The 18141-nt window shown below is 53.8% G+C and overlaps 6 protein-coding genes across 6 annotated transcripts; 1 reads left to right on the forward strand and 5 right to left on the reverse strand.

Annotated features, from left to right (window-relative positions):
* Nucleotides 1-1273: 1273 nt before the first annotated feature.
* On the reverse strand, nucleotides 1274-3439 carry PG997_014057 (uncharacterized protein; the record flags this gene model as incomplete). The annotated part of the gene is made up of 6 exons (XM_066818371.1): nucleotides 1274-1334; nucleotides 1392-1501; nucleotides 1743-2032; nucleotides 2617-2818; nucleotides 2904-3344; nucleotides 3395-3439. The coding sequence occupies 6 exons, from the start codon at nucleotides 3437-3439 to the stop codon at nucleotides 1274-1276; spliced, it is 1149 nt and encodes a 382-aa protein (XP_066664063.1).
* A 2021-nt stretch (nucleotides 3440-5460) lies between these two features.
* PG997_014058 (uncharacterized protein) lies at nucleotides 5461-6953 on the reverse strand (the record flags this gene model as incomplete). The annotated part of the gene is made up of 3 exons (XM_066818372.1): nucleotides 5461-5647; nucleotides 5709-5852; nucleotides 5884-6953. 3 exons carry the CDS (start codon nucleotides 6951-6953, stop codon nucleotides 5461-5463), a joined length of 1401 nt encoding a protein of 466 aa, XP_066664064.1.
* A 2768-nt stretch (nucleotides 6954-9721) lies between these two features.
* On the reverse strand, nucleotides 9722-10489 carry PG997_014059 (uncharacterized protein; the record flags this gene model as incomplete). Its single annotated transcript, XM_066818373.1, has 2 exons — nucleotides 9722-10383; nucleotides 10456-10489. The coding sequence occupies 2 exons, from the start codon at nucleotides 10487-10489 to the stop codon at nucleotides 9722-9724; spliced, it is 696 nt and encodes a 231-aa protein (XP_066664065.1).
* A 1744-nt stretch (nucleotides 10490-12233) lies between these two features.
* Nucleotides 12234-12443, forward strand: PG997_014060 (uncharacterized protein; the record flags this gene model as incomplete). The annotated part of the gene is made up of 1 exon (XM_066818374.1): nucleotides 12234-12443. One exon carries the CDS (start codon nucleotides 12234-12236, stop codon nucleotides 12441-12443), a length of 210 nt encoding a protein of 69 aa, XP_066664066.1.
* Nucleotides 12444-12717: 274 nt separating this feature from the next.
* PG997_014061 (uncharacterized protein) lies at nucleotides 12718-14186 on the reverse strand (the record flags this gene model as incomplete). Its single annotated transcript, XM_066818375.1, has 6 exons — nucleotides 12718-12927; nucleotides 13018-13226; nucleotides 13316-13454; nucleotides 13564-13663; nucleotides 13723-13850; nucleotides 14055-14186. Coding segments are annotated over 6 exons (918 nt in total), but the record flags the coding sequence as incomplete, so codon positions are not given.
* Nucleotides 14187-14947: 761 nt separating this feature from the next.
* PG997_014062 (uncharacterized protein) lies at nucleotides 14948-16032 on the reverse strand (the record flags this gene model as incomplete). Its single annotated transcript, XM_066818376.1, has 4 exons — nucleotides 14948-14962; nucleotides 15037-15217; nucleotides 15238-15816; nucleotides 15947-16032. 4 exons carry the CDS (start codon nucleotides 16030-16032, stop codon nucleotides 14948-14950), a joined length of 861 nt encoding a protein of 286 aa, XP_066664068.1.
* Between the last annotated feature and the right edge of the window lie 2109 nt (nucleotides 16033-18141).

Here is an 18141-nt window from a genome sequence, read left to right on the forward strand (position 1 = left end):
TGTACTCGACTCTGGAATCAGAGGATCCATCTGTACGCAAATCATCATTAGGCCAGCTTCAATGGACCGGGCCCGTCACAGGACCGGCAAAATTCGGAGCGTCAATGACTGTATCTCCTAGGTCAGAGGTATCTTGCGGGCTCCTGTCGATCAAGCCCAGAGGAGGTTTTGTGCAATAAAAGGAGCCGCACAGGCGGCGGCGCCAATGGGGATTTGTGGCATGATGAGTGAGTACCAATTTTGTTTCAAGCTGAGTAAAAGTATACAGAAGGGGTTGGAGTAGGTTGGCCTGGGAAGTTCCTTATTGTAATGTTTTCAATTGAGGGAGATTGGAAAGAGATATATATATATATATGTTCTATGCAGTTTGCAAGCCGGGCCCGAAGGAGTCTGACCTAATGCGGAGGCCGGTATATCCACCTTAAGGACGAGCCGAAGCCCATGGTATGTTAAGTCCCGTACGCGCGGTAAAGTCCGAGATGCGGGCCATGGACATCTAGGACTCGGAGGCTTGTTAAAATGGAATATGCCGAAGATGGGAAGAGACGGTGTAGGTTAGGTTCGCGCCGAGCCGAAAGTATAATGGGATATCCGTTTAGCCCGGCTCACTCTGGCTTTAAGCACTTAGCAACAATGCCAGGCCGCTTTGACCGCGCTTTAATATTGACCCAATGGAATGGCACTGCTGCAGACCTGGGATAACATGTCTAGCTCCACTCTATAATTATTAACGACAGGATGGACATACCCAGCTGCTTAACATGTACGTGGCTCGCCTTTAACACCTTCGTGTCTCTTATTACGTGTATCAATTACGTGCGAAATTGCTATGGTGTTGGCACTTATCCCCATGGCCCTGCAGCATTGCAACGCCCAGACTTTCGAAGTCGGGCTGAAGCCCAAAGCCTCACTCAAGGCTTTAACGAAGCTGTGTTCTATGTTTGAATAGCAGCATTAGCTAGGAAATAGGTCTTATTGATGGGGAAATGCTAATTCTAACTCATTATGAATCCGTCGTGCCCCTTTTCATCTGCCGGTGCAGCCATGACGTTGAACCGGAATTGAGACAGCGGAGTCAACGGTTGCCCGAATAGTGAGGCCGTATCCGGAAGTCATAATGAAGTTATAGATGCCAAACCAAGTGTAGGTCGCATGTTTTAGCAGCCACGGACAGGTCCCTTTTCGACGTTGACGCCGCCACTGAGTCTCGAAATGATTTTGGTCGGGAAGCAATGAGCGCAGGACAGTCTGCTTCAAAAGAAACCGCTTCTGCTCATTCGACGCGGATGACACGGAAGATGCAATAGCTTTCGTGTGTTCCACGGCACCATGGTCTGCTCGTATGAGATGCTCAGTAGCAAGCATGTAGCAGCGCTGTTCTATCAGCTTACCCCACTGGTCCAACTCCGAGGTCAACGGATCGAACTCGCGTTCGAATGATTTCGTCAGGCTCGCAGTGAACTGTTTCCAGGTCGATTACCTGGAGAATACCATGGCCTTCCTGCAAAAATGTACTATGGCTGTCACATAGTTGGATGTGTAGGCCTGTAAGTCTTTGGACCGTGGAAACAATGACGCGAAGTCTTGGTGCAAGGCCCATGAGTTTCCGAGGTGCATGAGTATCTCTGACAGCTTGTCGAAATATGTCAAGAACCCGATTGTGGACTGGGCCATAGTGAGAGACAGCGCGTGGCCTTTGCGTGGTGACATACCTCAAGGCAGACTCAAATGGCGCACCATACCCCTGATGCGATTAGATTCTGGGCATCACCGATGCAAACATCACCAATACTGGCAAATATCTGGATGCGGTGTAAAAAGGAGCACAGCCTCGTCGAGTACGGTCGCCATGTGCGATGCGTTTTCGCTCCTTCGCGATTCAGCTCTTCGGTGACCCGGATGACTTCGGCTGGATTGAGGACTCGCGGTGAGCCCCCGCGCAGCGCTGCAAACCTTTGACGGTAACTCTCATCCAAAGCTTGTGAGAACTCGGAAATTGCGACACCCAGCTTGACTTCAGGCTTCAAAGTGCCTGCAATTGCAAGCGCTTTCGCCATAGATCAGACAGCTAACGTATCACTTGATGAGGTGTTCGGATAGTGGGGGGATGCTTGAGCAAATGACTAGGATGAAACACTTGGATGATGGAAGCATGAGAACTCGAGGACTTTCTAGAAGTAAGATATGTACCACCTCAGCTGCTGGGCCAGCTGGCTGCCACTGCCTCGTTTAGTTCTGTCAGGTCAGTCAGCCACCAAACAGTGTGGCGAAGAATGTTGACATTACAATATCGCCCAATCAGAAAGCGTACAGTGTGCATGCTACTATGCAGAGGCCTAACAGGGCTACACATCGCCGCTTGTACTTGATTTGGGTTTCTCAATTCGCAGCATCTTGCCATCTAGCGCACACATAAGATAACTTCAAGGTCAACGATTTCACACCTAGATGACCACAGCGTCAGGTTGCCCTACAGCCGTAGCTGGGCCATCTGGGCACGCCATGCTTGCTTTTCCCCAGCAGCTGGCGACACGTCAAAGTGGCGCCTGCAGTGCTCGCAGACGCGGGGAGACCTTTGCATCCCCGCACACTTTGTCGCCTAACTGCTTAAGGTACTGCGCAAGATAGGGTCATCGGCCAGAGCAGTAATGTAACTGACGGTGACATCCCGAGCTAGTCGAATTGCTTCTGGGCTGTGAGCTTGAGGCAAGTGCAGGAACAGGACTCGGCCCTTTTTCGCGCGGAAGGCTTCGGTCAACAATGGCTCCGCTAGAGACGAGTACAGGCGGAACTCGCAGAAGTAGAGGCCCGCGTCGTCCTAGACACGGCAAGGCACTTCCTGTGTAGGTAGACAGCTGTTAGGTAAATGGCCACAGGGGCAGTAAACGCACTCCAGGGCTTACCGGGTGGTCCTGGTGCACCTTGCGCCACGCAGCCTCAATATTGAAAGAGGTTTGAAGGGTCTCGGGCAGGCCCAGGCACTTCAGCTGATCCGAGTCGACGAGTTTCCCGTCATCTCCAGCCAGTTCGTAGTCATCTCTCCTGGCGACGGTCTCGAACAGGAACTGGGTCGGATCACCGCCCAGAGCAATCATGCCCATGTGAAGGATCAAGTCGATATCCACGTGGGACTCGTCCTCCTCACCTGGCAATGGCTCGGGCAGGAAGAGAGAGCGTGCTCCGCCCCATATCTCGCGCGATACTCGCCGTACGTCTTCGTACATGTCCCTGGTGTCGCGGCCATACTTAAGTATTCTGATATCTCGTTGGTTCTTTCTGGTAACTCTATCCGGAAGAGCGTCTCTGACGAGCTGAGACGTATTGAAGTCGTACTCCATGAACGGCTAGGAACGTGTGAGTCTCGCATTCACAGTTATTGGGGTATCGAGCTCACAGGGTTTCCGGTCACTGCCACATTGAGCTCCCTGCGGTGAGGCATCTTATGCCTTGCTGATTTGGAAAGGGTGTATGGCCCAACGTCTTCGCGATCGAAAGAGAGAGAGACGTTGTGATGTGCCGCATCAAATGAAGAATGGGATTTGGGATTAGGATGATAATGAATGGGTTACTCTTTGATGTTTTCCAGGATAAGTTACAGCAAGGATTCTCAGAGAACGACTTGTTTGATAGGCATTCTAGTATCTTGTTGGGTGAGCTGCACATTCCTCATCCCCGCACGTTGCCAACATGCAAGGGGTAAGATGCCTGTTTCTTTCGAGTCTGGTCATGTGCAGGGGTCCTTCGAGTGACTCGTAATACCTTCTTTTTATCTGTGACTTGAATTCCATGTCATAGGGCTTTTGGACTGTTAAACTACTGGCTTCATTCAGCAATGGTGGACCAAAATGCCTCTGCAGATATATCTACTATTGATCAGACGCCGTTCAGTGGTTCCCAACAACATGGAGAGTCGTGCGCATCCCACGTTGGGCATGAGTATTCGATCGTCTGAGACTCGCTGGTTTGGGGAGTACGCTGCGAGATCAGATAGACCGACAGACAGTCGGCAGATTACATAGCAATAGCGGATGTTCCAGAACACGGGCTTCTGGCCTCATTGTAGACCGTGAGAAAAGGGGCACAGCCTTCTCCTGCTTTTCGTGAAGGCGTTGCTGACCATCAGAGCTGGCCCATGCTTCTTCGTAGTGAGGGGTAAGCTGCCGTGGCAACAGAAGCACGACGTAGACGTGGTCCGTGATAGCAGAAAGCTGCTGCGACCGCCTCTCGCCTCTCACCTTGCATGACATCAATCCGCGCTCAAAACTCGACGGTCGACCATTGACCCCTTCGGCTTCAATGCCATGTAGACATACTAGCATTTAAGCAATTGCTTAGGTAGAACATCATAAATGCCGCGCCGTCTTCGCTGGCTCGGTTGGCGCCGAGCGGGAGAAGCACGGACATCGTCAGTCGCTCACTGCTCTTCCTTCACCGCTCTGCTGGCTCAGTTGCGCATCACCGAGCGCGCGCAAGCGGGCCACACCTGACGCCAGCGCTGTCCCGTCCACGCGACCGCTGCGGATCCCGCTGAAAACTTGCCGAACAGGTGGATTTCTCAATGCCTGAATGCCATGCGCCGCCCCTCCTCCACTCACTCGCCCATCTGCTGCACTTGTGTCGCGCATTAGAGAACCGGTGGGCTCGGTGGGCTTGGTGGGCGATCGATCCCAGTCGGTCGCGGGGTGGCAAGATCGTGGGGTAGACCGGAGATAAATTGTCGGTGAGCGGTGATGGATAGGCGACTCCACGAGAATTTCTTTCGGGCCCTCATCTGTGGGAACGCGGCATGGAGACGCGTTCAGGGGGCCAAAAGTTGGGACACTCCAAATAACAACAAGTCGCCAATGTAAACAAATGGATGCGAGTGAAGTAGGTGCTCGTCAGATTCGGTGGTTTGCCGGCACAGACATCCGTCGAGACGGGGCGGGGTATTTCACAGAGATGCATTGATTGGTAAGACGAATTGAGGAGAAGTGAATGAGTTGGTATTTTTGGTATCATAAAGTAGAAAGGAAATTTATTTGGATATCAGTTCGATGCGATATATGCATGCGCGTATGGGGAGGTATCATCTTTTTGAAAAGGGCAAAAACAAAATGTGTGAAAAAAAAAGTAACCATCGGTATTCCGCCTCGATGTGTTGTGTGTTGACCATAACTCCCAGATTCGTTAATTGTTGTTGATGTTGTTGTTATAAGCAGTTTCAATCCACCACCACCCAACATCCCGTCACCCTGTGTAAACCACCCGTACCCTGCATGCAGTCTTGGATCCTGTACCACCACCACATGCTCCCGTTATATAGAACCAAAAATCGTTTTACGCCGTCGTTAAGTTGTATTTAATATCGCCAATGAGAGAAAAAGCGAGTTGTTGAGTTGTCGTTACTCAAGGAGACTGTAGCCAGAATTGCTCCTTGGAAGGGCTATCATTGGGGACGTGGTCATCGTCCCCTGGCAGTCAAAAGGTTGAGGTGGTGCGGCTGTGGAACAGTCGCTGCCTCGACGCGAAGGTCGTGTCGGTGAACCCGGCCGCTTCCAGACGCTTGCGCTTCGACATGGACGAAGACGACGTCTTTCTCTTCATGTAGAAGGAGTCGGAAGAGCCGCCGGACGAGCGGCTAGCACGCGAGGATTGCGAGCGGTCACTCGGCGAGGGGGGTCGGGGGCATGAAATGCCCGCCGTGGGCAGGGGTGAAGGCGAAGAACTTGTCCGAGTGGTGGTCGGGGGTGTGTTCGATGCCCTCGGGGTGCGTGTAGAGATCAGGGTCCTTGAAGAGTTCGGGGTTGGTGTAGACGGGACCCGACGGCTCAATCTCCTGGGAGTCCACTCGTGACCAGGTCAGCTCGGGGCTTCGTTGGGCATCCTCAAGAAGCTTCATACGTTCCCCCTTCCAGTTCCTCCAGCTTGGCCTCGATCTCGCTGAACTTGGTCTCCATGATGTCGGAGAACTCCTTCAGGCGGTCGTTGTCGGGCAGCGTCTTGACCTGGCGCGAGACGCTCTCGATGGCCTTCTCGCCGCGGTTGACGTCGTGGGACAGCAGTGTCGTCGTGGCGTCGATGGAGCCCATGTTGTCCTCGACGGCCTCCAGGCGCTGGCTCATGGCCTTGGTGCGGCTGTCGATGACGCGCAGGCTGTCGTCGAAGGCATCCGCTCGCTGACCCGAAGTGCGTGTCTTTCCCTCGACGGCGCCCAGGGTCTCCTCGACGGTGTTGAGGCGCTGGCCCAGGGCTCGCTGGACAATGGTGGCGGCCTCGACATCGAGCTGCTTGCTGTCCATGATGCGCACGCCCTCCTCGAGAGCCTCCATGCGCAGGCTGACTTCGCGGTAGATGCCATCGAAAGATTCCTTGTTGAGCTTGGTGCGGAGGCCGTCCTCGAAGACCTCGACGCTCTGCTTCAGGCGGCGGCGTACATCATCATCAATATCCTCGAGACGCTGACCCAGAGACTTCTGGACGTGACCCTCAATAGCCTTGACCTTGTCGTCGAGATCCTGCTGGAAACGCTTCTGCATAGCTTCGACCTGCTCGGCGAGAGCCTTTTTGTTGTGGGCCTCAATCTCGTCCAAGCGTCGGGTCATCTCATTTTGGAGCTCGCTCGTATCAAACTCGACGGACTGTCTCGCATCTTCAGTCGGGCCAGTCAACAGCTTCTGCGGTTCTGATCCTAGCAGGGCGTGGCGTCCGAAAACCTTGCGGGAGCGGGCGAAGGTCCAGTAGAATGCCAGAAGTAGGGCGCCAAGCGTTGCAGCCAGGATCCACGGGTTAACGGGCGCGCTGCCCGTGAGATAGGCCAGAGGCTGCTGCACCAAGTTTGATGCCTCAGGCCCCTGGGGTGCCGACGCGGCGCCGACCGGGTTCGATGCCTGTTGGCTGGCCTTGTAAGACTGTGTCTTGGAGGTCGAGGAGGATGGCCATAGCAGGCTACTCCAGTCGATAACAGCCGGCATGATGGGTCAGAGTCTGATGATCAGCAGCACACACCTGGGGGCGGGCCAAGGAATATGATGCAACACGTCGGAGAATAGATTACAAAGAAAATGGACAGTAACCCTCTTCCATATTACAACGGAGAGAGAGAGACTGAGACGGGAGGGAAGAAGATTTGGATCGAAGAAACCGAACAAGGAGGGAAAAGGAGACGGGGTGGATGGGGCGGAGGGATTGGTTTTATTCTGGCATCAGATGGAAGATGGAATGGCGGTCGGGTCGGGGTCGGGCGTAACGTAACTGAAGTGAAGTGAGATCAGACGCGCGCAACGCAAATGCACCAAGGACCAGGACCGATTGAGTGAGCAAGATTAGAAGAAGGAAAAAAGAAGCGGTCTCGTCGGGTAGCTCGAGCTCGCAAGCAAACAAATTCGCGGGAACGAACCGTTGGTGCTGCCGTGTCCCAAATGAGCACTTCCCCATCGAGCTCAGCGGGAGCTCAGCAGGAGCCCAGTAAGAAACTAAGAGGCCCGGTCGGAGACCCCAGTCAATCAGTAAATCCTGCCGGGCCCCGACATGTGATTCGCTGCAAGGAAGTGTCATTAAACCCGGCCAGCCAGAACGCGAGAGGTATTGTTTTGGTGCGGTTGCTATGGCAGAGGTACCTCCACCCAAACCCCTCTCTGGCGCTGAGGCCAGGTCAGTTCTTCCATTCTGCCCAGCGCTTTACTGCTTACCAAGACCACTACAGACCAGTACCTGGGCCATTTCGTAGCTCTCGGAGGACCCCTCAATCCAATCCCTCATCCCTTTTAGCAGACCCCACTGTACACCTGGCATGCTTGTCTAGCCCCCCCTAGACTGCCTAACAAACTGCTAGCCTGCCCAGAGCCTGCCGAATTGAGCTGAGCAAGGTGGGGAACCAATTCGACCATAGCGTCACCTTGGATCTGGAAAATTCAAAGGCGATTCGCGATCTAGAGTCGTCAGTCAACGTGTCGGTGAGCCACTTCTGCCGCACCTTCAAACTTTTGCACCAATCGTGATACTCTTATGCCAGTGCCTGCGCGGCACTGCAGCAAGGAAAGGCAAAAGCTGCGAATCGCTGACCTCATCTGCGTATCCGCAATGAGTGGTTTTTTCCTCATGTTTGTTTTGTTTTTATCCTGCTTGCCCTGCCATCCTGCATCCTGCCTCAGCTTCGTCCCGACCTATGCTCCTTCCGGCAAGAGGCTGTCTCGCCTCCTGCACGTGTGCGTTGTGTTGTGCAGCCCAAAGACTGACCGACATTGGTACGATTGCCTGGTAGGCCGAGTCTGGGAGAAAATTCGGAGGCAGATATCCACGACACACGACATCGCTCACGATACACAGGCCTGCAATCTCACGGCGGCACCGGCTTCTCCAGACCCGGGAAATGAAATGGGGAGGGCGATGCAGTCGCGTACGATCAATGGCAAAATAACTCCAGAATTCTATTTTGCCCGTCAACCCGAGGTGGACTCTGACTCCTCTGTCTGACCTCAGGAAGCATCAAGTATCGCGTCATAACTCTATTCTGGTGGTCTCATCAGTGCAGTGCAGCCCGTATTCGATATCTCGTTGCCCAGGTTTCATCCTAACCGGGACAGCTCTCTCGAGCTCCCTCGAGTCAAGTCGATGCTAGATTTTTGACCACACACTTTCTTTCTCAATTCGGGATGCACCTGGTGATGGTTGGTGCTTATTAGTTCCTCGCGTAGTTCCCCTCGGTTCGTTCCTACAGGGTATTGGATCTACAGATTATTACAATTGACTCCGGGATACCCCAGACTCCGAGCGTCTTGACAGTTCGTCCTCCTCCTTCTCCTCCCCCTCCCCTCTTGTTGTTAGCTTTCTCTTTCTGGTGTCGGTACTGCTCGGGTTCGGGTGATTTTCGACGCCAAAGTGGACTGCCAAAAACGAGGGAACCCGCTTTTGTGTCGCGCGCGCCAGTAGCCATAAAAATAAATGTAACCGCCCTGCCGGTTCGTTGGCCAGTCGCGCCTCGCATGATATCACATCGAATTGCAAGGCACCAAGATACTGCTGCCATGACTCAAATCTTCCTTTGCCAAGTGATAACATAATCGGGGGCTGGCGAGGCTGGACGAGTTAAAAGTTCGCAATGCTCAAGCTCTGCCATGCATACCTGCCGTATTGCTTCTTGACACAGCCGTGTTCCCGCACTGCTGCAGCACGGCATAATTCAAGGGGCTACTTTGATGCTACACTGTCAACTGTGGCACGCGAGGACTTGAGTCGTCAACATCACCCACGACAATCGAGGGGCAGACACGGTGGTGGAGTCTCGTGTGCTCCACGAGAATCGAGATATGAGCCACGAGCAACCATTCAGAAAGCAAGAAACGAATTGTGCAAAGGCAAAGTAATCAATGAGTAATAACATTAAGTCGTATGTCTATTGAGACAGTTGGTGATGTGTCCGTTTCCAATCCTCGGTTTTTTTTTATCCTCCTTCCTCCCCTGGGCAAAAAACCAGTTCTGCCGCCCGCACGCCCCGCCCGCATTACTAACCAAACCAAGGAACGCCTGCAGGAAAGCCCAACCAAACCAACCTCGCTCCGTATGTAGGTACATTACCGATGTGCCCACCACGAAAACGTCGAAGCCTGAAGAAAAAGTACATGTGAAAGCCGAGAGGGCTGGGTATAGGTAGGAAACAACAAGTATTTTCTCTTCCTTCAAATCGTTGGGCTAGTCGAACTAGCCCGTGTGACGTGCATGGCACCACCGTTACCCCCCTCGATTACGCTGATGGGGACCCCGTGAACCCGCAGCCCTGCTTCCCGTCCACGTTGGACACGGCCTCGGCCGAGCAGACGCCCTTGGGCTTCGCGCAGCAGCCCGAGGCGCAGTCGGCGTCGCTCGCGCACTGGCCCGTGATGAACTGCGACCCGTCGCCCTTGCCCACGTTCTGCGAGCCGGGCTTCGAGGTGTCGACCGCGGCCGCACCCGCACCCCCAGCAGCGGCCGAGCTGGCGCTGGCGGCGGCCGAGGAAGTGGGTGTCTTACTGCCGGCGGCGGCACTGGCACTGGCTTGGGCACTGGCGGCGGCGCTACTGGCAGCGGCACCACCGGCCTTGTTCTTCGCGGCACCGGCAGCAGCACCCGAGCTAGCACTGGCCGCAGCCGAGGAGGTGGGAGTCTTGCTGTTGCTGGCGCCGCCGGCACCGGCCGCGGCGCTCGTGAAGCCGCAGCCGTCCTTGCCGTTCTCGTTGGCTACGGCCTTGGCGGCGCACTGGCCGTTGGCTTTGGCGCAGCACGCGGACGCGCAGTCGGCGTCGCTCGCGCACTGGCCTGTGATGAACTGGGAGCCGTCGCCCTTGCCCACGTTGGCGTTGCCGGCGGCCTGTCTGGCCGCGAGGCCGCGCTGGGGGTGGTTGGGGATGGCGAGGGCGGTGATGGCGACTGTTATTTCTTGCGGTTAGCATGAGCGGCTCGTCTGAAGTGGAAGTGAGGGATGGAGGGATCAACACGTACAAGCCAGAGTTGCTGCTACAGAGATGCGGACCATGTTGGCTGATTTTCGGTGTTTTTGCTGGAGATTGATGTAAGGGATGGACGATTTCGTCTTGAGTATGGCTGGTAGAGTATGTAAGGGATGTTGAAGATGGTCGATCTGATGTTTCTGGCCTTCAAGCAAACAGTTTTGAGATTGGTGCAAATCATTTGGCATTTAAATACACAAATCGAGAGACTCATCACATCGCTATCGTCGCATCGCATCGCCATCCATGACATGGCCAAGCATAGCATCACCAAGTTCTTGGGATCTCCAAGTATGTTTCCAAACCCGGATCGCCGCTTGGGGTGGAACCGATCGTCTCCGGGAGGCTGAGCAGGTCGGATTCTGTCCGGGACCTCGTCAGGCCAATGTTTGACATGCGCACCCTGACTTCTGCAAAGGGTACCACCATCCATCGCACCGTGGAGTATGCTTGCACGTCAACAGGCTATAGCACGGAATTTGATATCATTGATGCTTTTTTTTCTTGCAGAAGACGTGGGGGAACGAAACGAATGCACGCATCATTTGCAGAGCCGCATTCTTGGCAGGTTGAGCAGATACATACACATCTCAGCCATGTAGATCTTGCATCCTCATGAAGGATTGCCCGTTCAAGTAGACGATCACGCATACAATTAAGCTTATTGTGCCGGCTGATCTGAGCACTCAGCCTAATGTTGCCCATTGAAGATTGAGTTCACCAGGATTGAGCCATCTGAAGCCATCCTAGAGAAGCCTAGGATCAGGCGTGGAAGCCGCGTTTCTAGTCGCGATGGTGGCACCGCGGACAACGTAGCATCACTCACATTGCCTTCCAAACATTCAACCAAACCAAACGGAACATCTGCCCAAGAAACTTCCGGTTACAGCCGCCAATGGCACGGCCGAATCAGCGTGCGTAATCGCTATGGATAGCAGCTGGGCTGACGCCTTGCGTGGATCGTGGACAAGACGGAAGGTGTTCGGATGACAGGATAAGGGATGAAGCTCAGATGGTCGTGGTGGTGCATTGTTTGGGAGTGCGGTAGCGTGCGGTAGCATTGAAGTGCAGCGGACGGGCAGTACGGAGGCTGATGGTGGCGGAAGATGGGAAACGCTGACGCGTGCTGCATCATGGCCCGTGGTGGTAATCTAGTGAATCAATTCATCCTATCCTGCTTATCGCCGGATTGCATTGCAGCCGATTTCCTGCTATCAATAGAAACAATTGCCGTATCTGCTGGAATCCAAAGACGGCCAGACGAGCCAAGTACGGCGAAAAGAAGTGGAAGAAACCGTTGTCGTCGGAAGCTGTCACAAGACCTGTCGGAGATTCCCTGGTGACCGTGGGAAAGAAGCGGGTTGCACGCTGAAACGGGGGCGCCGATCTTCTACTACTAGGGCTGCTGCCAGTGCCCATGCCCAGCACTAAACACGAAAGCGTCCGCCTGACCGCCCCCTATCGCCAAGCCCCAAAAGGATGCGGCTCAAACGTTGACAACGTCAATTAGGGGCCTCCCAATTGCAACCGTGTTGCCAATGTCACCATCAACTTGATTGTTCATTCCCATTCCTTGGTGTATTCTAGCTTTTGCTGTTTATTATCCATCTACCCGGCCAGGCTTTACTCGCGTCTCTCGCTTCCATCTGACGGACCTTGCGGCTGGCCAGTGTTTATCCACACCTCAGCTCCCTCGGCACTTGTTGTTGTGGCTTTTCTCTTTTCCTTTGGGCCCTCCTCACGAAACTACGTCACCGCCATCAACCCCCAATGGAGTCGATACATCGTCTGAGCACGTTCGCCCGAGGCCTCATCCTGCTGTTGCGAGACGAAAACATCCTCCGCGCAGAGCAGCGCGGCTGCTCCAAGTGGCTGCTCGATGCCGAACACCCTCGGAATTTCGCCGCGACGAATTTCGTGCCAATCGCCCTCCCGCGCGCCCAGAACTCCATGGCGCTGCCCGCCCAGCTGCGCTTCTAAGCGTGAGAAGCCAACGCCAACGCCAAGTTCCTGAAACCATTGCCAGGTTTCCTGTGTCTTAATATATCCATTTTCTTCCTTCTTCTTTATGAGAACCGACCCTTTTTAGACGCATTCTTTGCAACCGCTTCAATTGCTTTCCCCGAACCCTCGAACTTATCCATTCTACCGCCGATCCCCGCCATCTCCCATTCGACCCCAGGCCCTCCTCACATCTTCATACCATTGACGATCCCGGTGTGCTGGTACATGCGGACGAGGCACTGGACTCACTGCCATCCTTTAATGCGTTGGTAGCGAAGTTGCTGTCGGTGCCACGAGACCTCCATGATCCAATTGACGGCAGGCTTCCTGCGAGACGACCTCGGGGCCCGAGCAAGATCCGACCGGATGACCAAATGACCGGCACATTCGACGTGACCACGGCCACGAACGTCTCCCGACAAGCCCACTCCCCGGACTGCGACGCACCCTCCTTGGAATCCTGCCGTTTTCAATTTCAAGTTAGCTTTGCTTTAGCTCTTTCTACCACATGAACATATCGTAATAAGATGATTGACTGCTAATAATTTACCGTCATGATGAAGTAGCATCGGAGCAGCGCCGCGACCATGACAAAGGCGGCGCCCGAGAACACCACGGAGAGGGCGATCTTCTTCGGCTTCGGGAGATCGGTCCGCCACAGCATCGGCAGCGGGATCGACAGCAGATATGCGTCTGTCAGTACGTCGAGGACGAAACAAGTCAAGATGAACACCTTCGACACGGCGGCTTGACAAGAATCTGAGAAAAACCACCAAGTGTCAGCAATTGACTTTGAAACATCTCCGACCGTAATGAATCCGCCCAAGGTTTGTTTGGTTTTAACTCACTTCCTGGGTTCGGATAGAATTGCCAGTACTTGTAGAAGGGGAAGCAGCCGGCCATCAGCGTCATGTGCACCGTGAACCAACTGACGAAGATGAAGCCAAAGGCGACTCGGATGCGATACTTGTAGCCAGCCAGATCATGCTGACAATACATAGATGATGGGAGATTAGTAGGTAGTTCATGACATTTTTGAGGGTAATTTTTTGATGAGAGAAAAAGAGGTTGAGAACCACAAATCTTAAATACTTACCGTGAGTCGGGAGTAGAATGAGCAGACGGCCGTCTTCAATGTCCAGAGCATGGCCGTGTAGCAATTCTGGCCGGCGATCTGCGTCTTGGATCCCGCGATACTGCGCGCAAGTTCAAGTCAGTCAGCGCGATCAGGAAGAGTTGATGAGGAGGAACTCACATCAGCCATGTCATCAAAGGATCTTTGGCGTAACTTGCTCTCTGCTCATCGTCGTAGCCGTTGTTTGCCATGCCCCGCCACCAGGCCGTGACACTGTAGGCCAGCACGGTCTCGGCAATGAAGAGCAACTACTCGTACATCATTTAGTACATGGGATATCTTGACGTTCAAATGGGATGAAATCTCGCGTTTCATGTCCCCTTGGTAGCTCAAATGCTGCTATGCCAATAGCATGGGGTGATCCTTGACATGTCTTCTATGGTGTATTATGGTGGGAGCAGCGCTTTCGACGCCAAGGGGATGAATGGTAAGTAAGTAGTTTGTGCACTCACCGCGGCTACAAGCATCAGTACGTCGTCGGCAGCCAGCCTCCTGCCCATGGTTGCGACACGCATGCCGATCCGGACGACAATGACAGAGAGTCCCAGTCCAAGCAAGGTCCAGCTCTCGTTAAATGACGACATTGTCGAAAGGATGCCTTGGGGTGGTCGCAGCGAATGGTGATTGTTCTTGAATGTGAGAAAATGAAGCATCAGCTCATTGTTTAATAAAGCTGTGAGTTGACAAGAACCTTTAATTGATGGCCTACCAGGGGTTGGACAGCAGGTTAGCTAACGGAGAGGCATGAGGCGACCGATAGGTGTGGTTTCTGCACATGGTTCAATCGAAATAAAACGAGGTACATACCTCACGCTCACCATTACCTCACATCACGTATCCTTGAGATTAGCAGATATACGTTCTGGGTGTGTTATAGTGACTCCTCCACTAAGCTCTAGGTGCTATGTACTAATCCTACTCAACAAAAACAGCTTACTGCTGCCTGGATGGACTTTGCCGCAGCCCTGTCTTCCAATGCTTCTTCTCCTCGTATGGGATGGGGGCTTATCCAGGCATAAAAGTACATTTGTCCATGAGACCAATGCCACTATTCTGACCCCAAAACCTACGATAGCTACATCTCCAACTTTCAGCCAGGTGTTGTGGCTGTACAGAGCAGGAGTATCCCATCCGAGACAAGAATATTGTTATATGTCCACATTAGAGTAAATAATATCTATGAGTTGTAATATATAAAGCAACGCCAGGGGTTGTCAAGGACAAGAAAAAGAAACATCTAATCGTAAACGCGCGCCTAAAGCCAAGGGAAGTACACCATTCCACCGTCATCACAGCAGCCCTATCATACCGACCAACAGACCGGCCACCACCCCAACCATCATCCTCAACCCATCCTTGCCTGTGGTTGGATAACCCTCCGAGGAACTGAAGCCGCCACCGCCACCCCCTTTCCACCCCCAGACCCAGACCCACCGCTGCCGCCATTCCCCCCTTCCCCGTCGCGGTAGCCTCCGCCTTCTGCGCGTCCCCCAACACGCTAAACTCCGCATCCCGCCACGCCCCGACGTACTGCGAGACATCCGACTGAACCGGCTGCGGCACGTCGCTCTGGTACCACCCGTTGGTCGTGACGGCGGCCCAGCCCCAGGCCGAGCTCGCGATAGATTCGGACACCTGGGGGAGTCGGCGTCGCCCGCGCGCGAGATGGCGGCCACGATGGTCGCGTAGTCGGCGCGGCCCGCGAAGGAGCGGTCGACGGCGTACAGGGCCGACGCGAGCTGCGTGTAGAAGGACCCCGTCGCCCAGGTCGGCTGCGCGGCGCTGGTGGGGAAGACGTGGTGCAGGTACGCGGACGCGTCGGTCGAGGGCGGGAGGGCGAAGACGGTGGTCGTCGTGGTGGAGGAGGGGGGGCCGCCGCCGCCGTGGTCGTGGGACGTGTATTGGGTGTACTGACTGCTTTCCCAGGACGAGGAGGGGGAGGAGGTGGGGGGAGTGTAATAGATGGTGCTACTTGTGGAGCTTGTTGAAGTTGTCTCGTCGTAGTATGATGTGAGGAAAGTGCTGGTGGACGTGGTGGTGGGTAAGTAGCTGTCCACCGTCACCGTCGCCGTGAGGCTGGCGGATACGTCGGCGGCGCTGTACAGCGAGCTGGTTGACGAAGAGGGCTGGGCGGCGCCGGGGTCGACGATGTAGCTGGTAACGGTTGTGTAGACGACGCTGGTTTCTACGTCGGTTGCTGCCAGCGATGAGGTGCTTGATGGTGGGGGGAGGTGGTGGTGGCGGCGGCGGCGCCGATGTGCTGGAGGTTGTGGCTGCTGCTTGGTCGGAGGGGGTATAATAGATTGTTGATGATGAGCTGGATTGGTATAAGCTGGAGGTGGACGAAACGTCCTGTGCTGTGACTTCCTCAAGCAGGAGTGTCAACCCGAGGTACGGCAGGAGCCGCAAGGATGATGTTGTGGTTTTCATCCTCTTGTTTTGGTCACTAGTAAGGAGTATCCTGCAATGACTTCTTCTTCTTGTTCGATAGGTAGGTAATACACGTTGGTATGATGATACAAGGTGCCACAGACTCGGGAAGCAATATAGACAAGAAAATGACCCGTTCAATAAGCATGAGTAGATAGGATGCACATTGATTACTATATAAGAAACGACCCGGGAAGGCGGCCTCGTTGATTGACTTTGATCTTGGAAGCTTGCGGCATCCCAGCCGCCGCAGACTTCCAAAGGCTTGGAGCATCCCTCAGTCATCCTACAGGATGGAGGCTATCACAAGTAATTAGAAAAAGCCGGGCTGGTTTTACAGGGGTATGTCAAATGTGGCGCAGTGGCAGGCGAAGGGCCTAGGCCGTCTTTTCTAAGACAACGTGGTCGCTGACGCACCACTCTCCAGTCCTCCTGGGTCAAGAGGTAAAATTGCAGCCGTTAAGTAAGCCGGTTTTTTGGCGGACGTTGTGGGCGGTCGGCGACGCCAAGACGACGCTTACTTGTTTTCGGGTCGAGATTTTAGTGTTGCGCTACATCGTGGCTTATCGAATCATTTTTTATCGACTTATTTTTCGAGTCTTTCTTTCGCGGCTTTTCCCCGTACTCCGGGGTTTTTCAGCCGCCGCACCGTCGTTTAGAGTCATCATGTATCGAGTCTGCCCCTTAAGGGCCTTTAGAATAGATTAGCCCACCTCCGGGTGTTGAAACGCTAATACACACATATACACTACACACGCACCACTCTCCAGAAAACGGGTTGGGTGATGGGGCGGCTTTGTATGCACGCCAAATCGTGGTGGCTGATGGAAGATGTCAGATCCGCGTCGGAACCGGAGGGCCGGGTATAGGGTTCAAGACCATGGCCAGAATAGGAAATTGTCGTGGGATTTGAGTAGGAGCTAAGGGCAGTCTAATACGCTGGGAGGCGTCCATGTCTTGGGCACGGATGGGGGTCAATATCAGTGGGCGGGATGTCTTCCCGCTCTTAGTAGTAGGATATAAGACATTTCAGATCCTCACGATCCATTCGAATCAACATGTCTTTCATACCGACCTGCAGTTTTCGACCATAAACGGCGTCGAGTGAGGCTGGCCAACCGATCGAATTGATGTTACAAGACCCAACCATTGGATTCAGCCTCTGAAGTCATTCATCACCAGTGAGAGTTTTGCTTACTCAGGTACAAATCTGCAATACGAAGGCTTTCACTGACAGTCGTCATGCATCCCCAACGCAGTCCGTCGTGTAGGAGCATGCAGGGGTTTTCTCGTGTCTCAAACTTTTGGCCTTGAAATAGATAGAAATGCCACCACCACTGCCTGCATACCACTCGATTTGGCAGCTTCTAGGGCCAAACCCAAAGCCAAATGAGATGTCACCCTGCGGCCTGCGGCAAAGCAAAAAATAGACATGAAACTGGCCATAAGGCTGATGCTATGTGGGCGTTGAAACACGCAACCCCACGGCGTGAACCTTGGTCTCCTCTGCAAGCACTGGCTCCAGAGGCTGCTCCACTGACAGACATGAACCCCTTCCGTCAGGGGAGGAGACGATTGATAACGTACCGGATTTCTGGGTGCGTATTAGGTAACGCAATCAGCAGCAACTGGCCCTTGCATGGGCATAATTGTCGGGAAGGTCATTGTTTGTGGCGCAAATACGTAAATGCTGAGGTGCTGTGAGTACTGGTGGACGTGTTTCTCAGCCACGTTACACAGCTGGTGTTTCATTAGCCTCGGTTATAACAACGGAAACTGATTGTGGCCATGAATACCTGACCATCTAAGTCCTAAGTGGTTGATCGTTTCCTATGCAGAGTCGATAGCTCGGCGACTAATAGCTGGACGAGTTCAGACGAGATAGGCAATGATAGACGAAACACGCACCTTTGGACGGAATAGTATGACATCTGCTGGTTGCTCGTCGACTTGGGATGGAAGATAGCTAACTTGGCATTGTCCATACTCGTTATTCAATAGTGTAGCAACTGTGAATGAATGTCCATTGCATTCACATGTTCTGTGAATGCCTGAGAAAGTGGTGCCTTAGGGATGACCAGGCTGACAGGGATCAGATTCCGGCTGATT

The sequence above is a fragment of the Apiospora hydei genome (genome assembly GCF_038363865.1).
Source record: "Apiospora hydei strain CBS 114990 chromosome Unknown utg000009l_segment0_segment0, whole genome shotgun sequence".
Lineage (NCBI taxonomy): Eukaryota > Fungi > Ascomycota > Sordariomycetes > Amphisphaeriales > Apiosporaceae > Apiospora > Apiospora hydei.